Source organism: Cornus florida, unplaced genomic scaffold, assembly GCF_030987335.1.
Source record: "Cornus florida cultivar Cherokee Brave unplaced genomic scaffold, ASM3098733v1 CherokeeBrave_3.0.0_Hap2_Chr11, whole genome shotgun sequence".
Lineage (NCBI taxonomy): Eukaryota > Viridiplantae > Streptophyta > Magnoliopsida > Cornales > Cornaceae > Cornus > Cornus florida.
The window spans coordinates 87,428,781-87,441,021 of record NW_026775581.1 but is presented as its reverse complement, the minus strand read 5'-3'; the positions used below and the strand labels follow the sequence as shown (position 1 = coordinate 87,441,021).

The window sequence follows — 12,241 nt, the reverse complement described above, 5'->3', positions numbered from 1 at the left end:
GGAATTTTGAAGTTCCAGAAGGTTTTAGGAATGGTTCTAGGGGTATTTTGTAATGAATAAACTCTTGATAAATTCTAAGAAGGCATGGTAACTCATAATATACCATAGGAAGCTAAATAAGGAACAACCGGAGACTCTTAGGAAGTGATTAGTTTTACGGTGATGCGGATAATTCAAGTTGCTTGGTTTAAAGGTAGCAATTGAATTAGGAATTTTATGTGTAAATCATTTGACCGTGGTATTGGATTAAGCATCTCAAATTATATAATGTCAGTTATGCTTAACGGGGAATTAATTGATGTTTACATCGCTTAAGGAAGTTTGTGTGACGACTTTGTTACAGACAATTCAAGTTGCTTGTTTTTAAGCTTAGCAATTGAATTAAGAAGTTTATGTTTAAATCATGAAACAGTGATATGGGATTAAGCTTGTCGACGAATATAATTTCACTTAATGTTTAATAAGAAACTAGTTGATGTTGACCAAGAATTGTTTATGTCAACTTGTGGTATGTTGTGGAGTGATTACAAGTAAGCATGTAGATACTGTTAATGTTGTTATTATGCTTATTGTGAGTTACAAGATGGTTATATTTATTCTCTGCATTTAAAATTCGTTAGAGAATCAGGTACTGGATGTATTGAACAAGCATGCTAGTTAAACATTCTTGTGATGCTTATGGTTGGGTATGTTGATATTGATATGTTATGCTGTCATATATATATTATCAATTCTGGATGGATGTTTTTGTATGCACCGGTATGGGACGGTGACATACTAGGGGGATTAGCTTAAAAATGCTAAGTCCTACCTACTTTGGAATAAGGGATGGATTAACTACAAAAGTTAAGTCCTACCTGTCTTCTGTGTCAGATCAATAAATAATTGAGTGACACTTTGGTTTGGAATGGAATTTAAATATATTTTTATGATGCCACGATATGAGCCTGAGTCTCAGAGTTGTTGGTTAGGGAGCGTATATGCATTGGGATGCATAGCTGGCTATGATGGTTGGATGTGTACCCTGCTGGGACTAGGTAGTCATGCCCACCTTTGGGTGCGCTTTCGCATGGTGCCTACTAGTCAGGTTAAGACAGGCCTGTAGTCCAGTGAGAGTCCTGTAGTGTGATTATATATATATATTTATCTACGGACTATTAGCTATTGTTGGATTGGTTAGGATGTACATGCGTATCGGGTCTCTGCTTGGGTTGTAATAGTATAGAACTTGCATATGGGCCTGACCCACTCATCATTTTTTAGGTATCGGACATTTCCAGTCTAGAGCTTGTTCGTGCTGAGCAGAGACGATCTTCCATTTTACCGACGACGTAGGACTTCTTTCCAAATATTAGATTTGGATTTTATTTTCAATTTTTACTTTCATTCAGTTTGGGATTTTTATTAGGGGTCCACTAGAGATGGATTCCCGAGTTGTTAAACTGATGGAGTTTGGGTTTGATGGATTTTAATAATTATAATATTTTTACGGATTCTATTTTTAGTTCCTTCCAGCTTTAATTTCATTTCTTAAATTCAATCTTGTATTCTGTGTTCGTTATAACATATTAATTGTCAGATATTCCCTCGGGTTCGGACCTGGGCCTGATCAACCCGTGTCTCGAATCCGAAGGGTATCACATCGATTCTTCTACAACTTAGTGAACTCACCCGAATCTATATTCTTGTTTAGGTAAAATTGTTTTTGTCCTCCTCTCTCTATCTAAGATTCATGGTTTATGTAATGAAATAATGAATCCATTGTTTTTCATTTGGATTTTGTTTATTGGATCGATCTATCTGCTTGATTGCTAATTTGCTGGGTTTGATTGTTTATTAGGCTTTGTTATCAATTAAATATATATTTTTTATCTAAACCTTGCTGATTTGCTGGGTGTCGATGATTTCAATCATGGTTTCGCCCTTGATCTTCCTCTGCATGTAGTCGGGGATACAGGACAGTACAACGATGTCGCTAGTGGTCGAGATGATGGTGCATGGGGTTGTAACCTTCTCGAGAGTGTCTCTTTCATCACTCTGAAAAACAAGTTTTGCTACAGAGAGTGCAGCTTCAGGCCTCATTCTCTTCAAGCACTTTTCGAATTTTTATAAAGAAAGAGGATTGCTTGCATCAACAACTAGAGAAGTAAAGTGTGAAGCCTAATTATTGAAATTGAACTCTACATTTGACAAGATTTGCTCAATATCTGATTTTTCAAACCCTCCTTCATAGTCTTCTGAATTTATGTACGTTTATGTAAAATCAATAAAATTAGTTAGGATCTTGTTTAGATGCACATACTCATCTATCTGAATCATTCACATAGCATATTAATCAGATTTACCAATGAAAAAAAAAAAAAAAAAAAAAGGAAAATGATGATATTATTTTAATCCTTGGCACATTAAACAGGTTAAATGGTTAAACATGTTAAACAGGTCGTGTCTGGTGTGTCTAACACAACTCATTTATTAAATGGGTTACACGTGTCGTGTCGTGTCACCCGTTTGATAAATGAGTCGTGTTCGGGTTTAAGATATGTGACACGTTTATTAATCGTGTCGTGTTCGGGTTAACATGTTTAGTATTATACCCCTAGGTCGACACGACACGATTATGACATGCGAACCCGAATTGCCACCCCTAATTGTAGCGTGTCTAAAACATCATTTTATGTTTGCGGGCATACTCATATTTCATAAAACTCTTAAGTTGCAACTTTTGAACTATTTATGGAATGATTTATGGATTTTTATGCAAAATTCATGCGTGGGAGTGAGTTTCATGCTTCCCTTTTGTTTTAGCATGTTATCTATGCTTGATTAAGGCTAGAAAATGTTTTCAAACACGTTTTGGGTCAATTGGAATACATGCATGGCATCAAGGTTGGACCGGGTGAGTTTTCATCACATTACAGCAGAAGTTTTTTGCTGTTATCTGTTGCGTCAGTCGGCTGATGAGGGCCATCAGCCGGCTGGCACATGCTCGAGGAGCCATTCTAGCAGCCTTCTAATGAAATTCATCGTTTCGGCCGATCGATGATTGGGGTTCGGCCGACCAAAGGTTGAGGTTCGGCTGGTCCTTGCCGTTGGTCGACCGATCCTTCTTGGGACCTTTTATTCCTAGTTTTCTTGGACAGCCTTGTTGCACCAACTTCAGAGGGTCATAACTTTTTCATTCCTAATCCAAATTGAGTCATTCTTGAGTCTAAATTCAAGAACTTGAAGTTAGCTTTCCAACCACACATCAAAACTCCAATTGTAGTGAGAGTTATTCCAGTTTAAATGAGATAGGTTCGTGGTACCTCCTAAATAGAGAATACCACTTTGTTCCTTTTCATATCTTTTACGTCCTGACTCCGAATCAGGCGATTCTTGAGTCTAACTACATCTTTTTTTTTCGTTGTCTTTCCAATGGCATGCACGGTGGCATCCATTTCAGTTTAAAATGACCATTTTACCCTTGATTCATTTTTTATCGAGTTTGACATTCTTGCTTCATTGCTTAGCTTACTTGAGTTCCATGGCTTCATGGGGAGTCAGTTTGGTGCCTTGGGGATGACATACATTCCTAAAGGTCTTTTTGCACAATTCGTTTCCACATTTCGGATCCGTTATCGGGTCATCTTTTGGTCATCACTAACGCACCAGGTTTACAAAACTTGGGCTGTCATAACAAGTGCCACATTGAATGTAATTAATTGATTTAGGATTCTTCTGATATTTTACAAATTAATTTATTTTTATTTTATTTTTTTCGAGTTCATTCTTAAAGTCGCTTTAGTAATTTTATTTCGTAAAGTAACATAAATTTAAAGGCAAGGAACATTTTGCACCATTTTGATCAGGGAGGTTTATGGGAAAATAGATAAAAGGTTTCTTACAATTTAAGCCCATTGTTTGGGCATAACTGATAGAAGTCATTGTCAAAGATTTGACATCAATGCAAATGGTGTGATTATATATCTTCATAAATGGATCTCATTCAGCCTCGTTTTGCATGTGTTTTCTTTCTGCTATTTTTTTTTTTTTTTTTTTTTTTTTACTTTTGTAGTGTTAATTTTGACAATAAAAGTATGTTTGTTACAATCTTATTTTATTTTACACAGTACTAAAATACTTTGTGAACAGTGGTTCAAAATCAAAATACCAAAAAATTATTTTTTCTTATTTTGACAACTGTTCATGACCTAAAATTATAACAGTAGCATAACTGTTTCCGATATTTTCACAACAAAATATCGTTCCCAAACGTATTTTTAATTTTTTTTTTTTAAATTTTATAGAAAAAATACTGTTTTATTGCAAAAATACTGTTTTTATTTTAGCCAAAAATAAAACGCATTTTGTAAGCATAGGAACCCTTGTATCTTAAAAAGAAAAAAAAAAAGAAAAAAAAAAAAAGAAAAGAAAAAGAACATCTAAAAGTGAGCAATATCATCTGTCAAAAGTCATGCCAAAAGGCAGTAGTCATCAAGTACTACTAGTACAAAAATTAAAAAAAGGTGGCTTGGCCCATCAATTTGACTATGGTATCTTATTGAATTCACTGTTGACTTGCATCCATGAAATGATAAGCTCACACTTCATCAAATCTCATCCCTTTGATTCTTGGTTATGCATTATCAAAAGCAAGCACATTTTACTATATATATTTATTTATGGTATGATGATGCATTTTTTAAATTCGGAGATTTTCGATGAGAAAATGTAAGAGAGAATGTGAATTTTATTACATGATATTAAAATTCGATGTTTCTTTATTCTTATTTATAAAAGAAAAAGAAGCTTACTTATGTTGAATTTGCCATCGTCTTCTTCAAGGAGATAAACCACTTGACTTTGCCTTCATGGAAGTCAACTGAGACTTCAAATGAGTTGATCCAAATTTTAGCCCTAATTAAGTTAGCTCATTGGGTGCAGAGCTGTGTATACAGCTAGTGAAGAAAGTTCAACTTGTTGATTGAGCATGTGGAGTGAGTGATTACTTTGAATGATGGTCTATAGTGCTTTTCATAAGAATACGTTTTGAGTTCTTTGTATAAAGTGCCCAAGGAAAGAACACCATACCTTTCTGTTTGGCAAGTTTCTTTCACTGGAGCAACATGGAGCCTGCTCCAGGACTGGAACTGCAAACCAGAGGTTAGTCTATTATCAATTTTGCTATATATATATATATAGAGAGAGAGAGAGAGAGATGCAGTAAACTTATAATTAAATTTATTGTCTCAAGGGGGAGTCAGAACTTCAAACAATTATATTTTTGTGTGTTGTAGTAATTCCTCATGTTCTGTTTCAAGTTTCAACCATTATAAACAAATCAAATAAGGTACCAAATTAGGTTAGAAAATTATAGAAGCAGCGAAAAACAGTAACATAATAGGGGCAAGATTTTCAAACAGATTACCCAAGTAGAGTAGAACATTTTTTATTGTTTTTGTTACTCTTGTGAATACTTCAAAACATTAATAAATTGGGCAAAAACCTTGTTTTGTGTGGTTTCCACAGTTCCACTAGTTGAAGATGAAGAACCAGACTCAGATAAAGACCTACCAGCTGCCAATCAACGGCGAATTCCTAGATTAAAACACTACAAGTGGTGGCTTCGCGTTGCCCTCTACACCCTCTTCCTCCTTGCTGGCCAATCCGCGGCCACCCTCTTGGGGCGGCTTTACTATGACAAGGGCGGAAACAGCAAGTGGATGGCCACATTTGTTCAATCAGCAGGCTTCCCAATCCTAATCCCCCTCTTATATTTCTTCTCACCATCCACCAATTCCACCACCACTTTTTTAACAAAACTACCACCAATCCACATTTTAACTTTCCTATACCTCTTCTTTGGCCTACTCTTGACTGGTGACAACTTGATGTACTCTTATGGACTCTTGTACCTCCCTGTCTCTACCTATTCCCTCCTATGTGCAACACAATTGGCATTCAATGCACTCTTCTCATTCCTACTAAATTCCCAAAAGTTCACTGCTTTAATACTCAACTCTCTAGTCCTCGTCACCATCTCAGCATCGGTTCTAGCAGTTCATGCAGAATCTGATAACACGACAAAGATCCCGAAACAGAAGTATATAATTGGATTCCTATGCACACTTGGTGCATCAGCCACTTATTCACTATACCTCTCCCTAGTGCAGCTCTCTTTCCAAAAGGTGATCAAGAGGGAGACCTTTGGTGCTGTGTTGGACATGCAAATCTACCCATCATTCGTGGCGACTTGTGGCTGCGTGGTAGGTCTTTTCGCGAGTGGAGAATGGAGAGGTTTGAAGAAAGAGATGGGAGATTATCAGAAGGGGAAGGTGTCCTATGTGATGACTCTGGTTTGGACTGCTGTGACGTGGCAGATTTCGTCGATAGGTCTACTAGGGTTGATCTTTGAGGTGTCTTCTCTCTTTTCCAATGTTATCAGTACTTTGGCTCTGCCTGCTGTTCCAATTCTTGCTGTGATATTCTTCCATGACAAGATGGATGGGGTGAAGGTCATTGCCATGTTGCTTTCTATCTGGGGTTTTCTTTCCTACGTCTATCAGAATTACCTAGATGACTATGAATCTAAGGTAACAAAAGTCGATGTCAATGAGGTTTCTGGTTCTCATGTAGAGCTTTGTTGATGGGTAGCTAATGAAGCAACATTGTGTAAACCTGAAGAATTTCAATGGAAGATGAGACATACAAGCTTTGTTTAATGATGCTCATGTGAATATGTGATTATATTCTGGCTTGTCAGCCAACTCTAGAGAACAATTCATGAAGATATATATATATATATATATATATATATATAGATACACATTTTTTTTTTTTTGTGTGTGTCAGCATTCTCATATATAGAGATTAGAGAGAGACATTGTGGTCCTTTCAATTGTGTGGTTTGTCACCATTTCAGAAGAGGGGCTCATATAATTCAACATCCCAAAGATTGCATTTGGGAGCGAACAAATCGGTGCTTTGATTTGGGATTAGAGAAAATTCAGTTCAACTGATCCCAAATCCAAAGCACCTATTTGATGTTTCCAAACATAGCAAAAATGATTTTTCAATTCAATAACTGGTTTTGAGAGACAAATTGCATTTAATTAATGAAACAAAATGTATTTTTTTCCATTGTGGGTGAGAGCTATTGTGAAGTATTGAAGACTGAATTTCTTCTGAAAGCATGCTTAGAGCAGAAAATAAAGGTTTGCTCCCCACTAACTCCTGTTTGGGGTTGATGCATAAAACTAGCTCTAGATTAGCATGTGACATGCCTCAATAAAGAAACAGATAAGCACTGAGAATAAAATTATAGAGCTCAATCAAAGCTCTAGACATCAATTATGAGGCAAAACTCAATTGTTGGCATACAATAATATGTTGTAATATGTTTTTTTGGCACGCATCAAATTCTCCCCAGATCTCGTAGTGGCAGGAATCTCGTGCACTGGGTTAGCCCTTATCCGCCTAAAGAGGATCCAACTGTTCCTCTACAACATAGTTATTCAAATACTTTACTATAGAATTTTCTACTCGTCACCTCACAGATATATGTTTCACTATGCGGTTGTTGCTGCACCAGACTTTCTATCAATCTCCTCCAGAGCAGCCCACAATTTTGGATCTTCATAATCCTTTGCAAGAAGCGCAGGTTTTGCTTCCATCAATAGGTGTTCGGGATTTCTGGTCGTTAAACCAACAACAGGCATGCCGGCTGCAACCCCGGCTTTTATGCCTGAAACAGAATCCTAAAGGAGAAAAAAAGAAGATTAAGTTCATGAATGCCCCATTAAGCTGACTACTGAGAAACAATAAAGTTTGGGAAGAGAGGGCAAACCTCAAAGATGAAAGTGTGATCCTTTGACACTTTGAGTAGTTCAAGAGCTTTCAAGTAGGGGTCTGGGAATGGTTTGGCACGTTCACACTCACTCCCAAGGATAAGAGCATCAAAGAAATCAGAAAGGCCTAGCAGTGAGATCATGAGTTCAGCATTTTCTCTAGGAGCATTAGTGACTGCAGCCCGTTTTAAGCCACGATCTTCGACCCATTTCTTGACTTTGTATAAGCCATTCACAGGCGGCAATTGTTCCTTTGCCAATCTGTTTTCTCCATTAAGCAAATTATGAGGTGGGAGCTTGAATAATGGGAAAAATTAAAAAATAAATTCTCAGGAAAGTAGATTTTACCTCCGATACATAGTTTCCTTATCATCCATGAATTTTAGACCCCTTTGGTGATCATCAGGAAAAAGCACTTTAGCAATATCTTCATTATGCTTTCCACTAATATTCTCAATGAAGAATTGCTCTTCAATTGGAACCCCACCATTGAAACCTATCTGTTAAACACCCCGGCATCTATTAATCCCCATTATAATATGTTCAGAAATCATGATTTTAGAGCTCGTTCAAGTTATACAATTACATGAAAGGTTCAGTTGTAATTTATAAAAATAAGAATTTGCCAATGAAAAGATAGGTGCTTGATCGCAAAAAATGGGGGAAAAAGAATTGAATATATGGTGCTTGCATATGAACCCTTTGATGGTGTAATACAAAAATATTTCAGAATAACACAATCATGAAACCGGTGTCACGGTGTGTGGTGAACATGACTGGAAAAAAAGAATCATTGTGAAACTAGAATATAATGTTACCCTGAGTTTGTCCAAAGAAGCGAAAGAAAAGAAAAAATGAATAAATAAAAATCCACCTCTTGAAGCGTCTCGCGAAAGGCATAGTAATGAAGAGGGTCTGAATCACATAGAGTTCCATCAACGTCGAACAGTACTGCTTCAAGAGGAGCAAGTTTGGAGAAAGAAGAGACGCTGCTGCCACAAAATGACAATAAATAGTTAAATAATTTATGTAGAATAATTAACCCAAAATTGTGCCACAGGTACCACAAAGAACTGAAGTCTCAGCCCAAAAATTCAGTGGTAAAACTGCAATGAGACTAACCAATGGGTTTTCATTTCAAGAATTTTTTTTTTTTTTTTTTGGTCTTTATCTTCTTTCCCCATTTAATTTAAATTCATTCAATGCAACTGAAAAACACAAGAATGCTTGAAAAAGTAAGTATGCATATCAGATGACTAACATAATCAATACATGTAAGTGTGCATGTATTTATCAATCTATAGATTTTTTAGCATATGTCATTTATTGTAGAGAATCCTATGATCCCAATTAATTGTTTCTTTTTATAAGGCTTGCAGAGAGGGAGAGGCTCGGCAGGCAATTTCCCTGAGATAGAAGATTGGATTCCCAACTGATACAGCTTCACGAGATATACTTCCTAAACGTAATTTCTAGTAACAGTATAAACTTCAGACTGACAAACAAAACCTAACAAGTCTCCTCGGGTAAAGGCTTAATGAATATGAAGCCAACACAATCTAGCATGAAATTTTATCTAGAATAGCACAAGGACCTTTCTGATTAGTAATAATAAAAAGCAATAGTATCAATTAAACATTTCTAAATTCATGGTTTCATCTTAAATGATATGAAATTGAATATAATAATTTAAATTTCATTTGGTGAACAAATTACAGCATGGCTCCAACTTCTCTCGGAGAAAATCAGGAAGCATACATTTGAGTGAGCATCTCGTGCTGAGACAACAACTTATGGCATTTAATGTTCAAACTCTGGTACCCTATACTATAAGGATTTTGGTAAACGTATAATTTGATACTTGTCAGGGACAACCAAACTTCCTCTAGTGAGAAAGTATCTTAAAAGCATTCTGTTTGAGTGCCAATGCTTTGGATGTCGTACACAATCGTGATTTGTGGCCCTTATTGATCCAATGTTGGCCCAATTTTCTCAAATAAACGTGCCACTTTTTTAGGGCAATGCTAGGGGGGGAGGAAGACCAAAAAAATAATGGGTTGATATAGTAGGAAACATATGACACCATGTGATTTAACTGAGGTTATTGCCTTAGATAGATAGAATGGCAAAACAGGATTCACATAGTTAGCTGATCCTAAAGAATTGGCAAAAGGTTGACATGTCAATTAATGGTGTGCAAGAACAGAGTACTTGAATTCTACTTCACAGAGAATGTAGTAACACTCTGTCAGATATGACCATGAAATGCATTGACTTCAACATTTTTGCTATTCCATTAGTTGAAATACATAACTAGGATTAAACAGGAGTAACCACAAAAATACATGTACTTATTAATGAGGTTAGATTACCCAAAAAAGGCAAAAAAAGAGAGGTTAGGAACAAGAAGAAGCACCTGCGTGGGACATGCAACCAATAAATTGAGGTGAAGTGAGGCATTCGAAAAGGAAATGTATCTCTATAGCATAGAATAAAAGCAAAACAACGGAACCAATCTATGGAATCTTTTGCCACTTCAGAGGTGGTGCATCATTGAGTGGGTATAAGGGAAAGTATTACGTTATTAAATGAAAAGAAATAGGAGAACAATTAAACAGAAAACGAATCTGAGATGAAATTCAGCCTAAAAAACAAGTACATCACCTCCTGAGCAATATGGTAAATCTTATTGGACGACTTCTAAATTTTTATAGTCAAAATAGTTCACGTATTAAGTGGTTAACAGGCTAGTCAATTTTCACAGTCCTGTTTCTGTTGCAAGACAACTTAGATTGTCTTGTTAAGAAAGCATTGCCTATATTACAAATCCAGAACTAGATATTACAACAACCAACACCACATGGAATATATCATGATCTTGGACACATGAGAAACTAGTATATCAGGAGAAACAAGACAGAGTTCACAGATTTTGCTTAGACAACAACATTTATCTGTGCATTCTGCTTCTTGTTACTTGATGAGATCCATACTAATGTTCTATATTCCAATTACAGCAAGTAGCAACGACACCAACATTTTATAGATCAAAAATTGATCAAGCTGGATCAGTTAGATGGAATGTTCTCGAGCCCTCACAGAGAAACGAAATCACAAGCAAGGGAGAGAAAAGAATAAACAACAAAGGATCAAGAGAATTTGTACTAACTATATCTAAATCGAATTCAAATATTAAGAAGTCAACACCCTATGATCATATATTCCATATACATAATTGAATAAAACACCAACGAAAATTCAAGGAGTTGCATCCAACCTGCCTATCGCATGAATGAGACCATGAACAAAGTTAAAAAAAAAAAAAAAAACAACAACAACATTTAGAAATAAACAAAGTTCATTTCCAAAGATGGATATATAAATATGATTGAAAATAGGGGACTAAAACCACAAACTTGTTAAGAACCCCATTCCTCTGAAAAAATATAATTAATTTAATCACAAAATAAATAAATAAACAGCATTATTCCATTAAATGAAGTAAGCAGAATGATACACAGCCCCCAAAAAACCCCCAAAAAAAAAAAAATTTGAAAGTGAATTTCAGTTAATGGGTATGAACATATGAAAATTTCTATAAATGGGTATGAGCAGAATCATATGCACAATTACACATACACATACACAAATCAGATAAATTATATTATATTTCCTAGCTCAAAATTTGGATTACATTGCAGCAGAGCTCATAAATTTTTTACGACAGCTAAAAATATTAAACCAACCCAGATCGATCTTCAACCAATCCTATAAAAGCATCAAATCATAGCATAAAATGTGACATATATACATAAATATATACATATAGATGATGATCACCTGTCAACTGAGTTTTCAGTGGAGGAGGCCGTCATTGTGTGATGGGTGGTGAACAATTTTTCTGGAGGATTTTGGAATGCAAAATTGTTTTATGGCAAATGGGGTTTTTGATATCGATCGAAGAGAGGTGGTGATGGCGAATATGAAGAGAGAGAGAGAGAGAGAGAGAAAGAGAATAGAGGAATCTTCCAGGGAATCAAGAAAAAGCGCCTGTGATTAGTTTTGAGTTGTCTTTTCTCTTCTCCCCCTAACTTTATGAGAAAACACACACATGCATATATAATTATATACAAATTATACACACACCTGAGTGTCAAGACGGTGGCCACACAACCCTTTATTTTTATTTTTTTTTACTCGTGATCGTATACAAATATTAAAATACGTTTAACATTTATAATAAAATGGTATATAACAGTTAAAATTTTGTATTAAAATTAATAGATTAACGAGTCTCTAAAATTTTAAAAAAATGGGATAAATTCTCTTCTTCTTTTTTCTTTTGATTTTAATATAACAAATCATATTCTCGTATGATTTATTTTATAATATATTGATATAATATTGGTTCAAAA

The 12,241-nt window shown here is 35.5% G+C and overlaps 2 protein-coding genes across 3 annotated transcripts; one reads left to right on the top strand and one right to left on the bottom strand.

Moving 5' to 3' along the window:
* The first annotated feature begins 4,810 nt into the window (after nucleotides 1–4,810).
* On the top strand, nucleotides 4,811–6,804 carry LOC132285469 (probable purine permease 11). The gene is made up of 2 exons (XM_059787661.1): nucleotides 4,811–5,142; nucleotides 5,509–6,804. The coding sequence occupies exons 1-2, from the start codon at nucleotides 5,106–5,108 to the stop codon at nucleotides 6,624–6,626; spliced, it is 1,155 nt and encodes a 384-aa protein (XP_059643644.1). The 5' UTR covers nucleotides 4,811–5,105; the 3' UTR covers nucleotides 6,627–6,804.
* Nucleotides 6,805–7,286: 482 nt separating this feature from the next.
* Nucleotides 7,287–11,921, bottom strand: LOC132283971 (haloacid dehalogenase-like hydrolase domain-containing protein Sgpp). 2 transcript variants are annotated; one of them, XM_059786028.1, is made up of 5 exons: nucleotides 11,667–11,921; nucleotides 8,701–8,818; nucleotides 8,175–8,326; nucleotides 7,826–8,087; nucleotides 7,287–7,736 (listed from the first exon to the last, which is right to left on the bottom strand). In XM_059786028.1, exons 1-5 carry the CDS (start codon nucleotides 11,699–11,701, stop codon nucleotides 7,548–7,550), a joined length of 756 nt encoding a protein of 251 aa, XP_059642011.1. In that variant the 5' UTR covers nucleotides 11,702–11,921; the 3' UTR covers nucleotides 7,287–7,547. The 2 variants fall into 2 exon arrangements, with proteins under 2 accessions (XP_059642011.1, XP_059642012.1); XM_059786029.1 differs by having other exon boundaries at nucleotides 8,701–8,815; nucleotides 11,667–11,920.
* Between the last annotated feature and the right edge of the window lie 320 nt (nucleotides 11,922–12,241).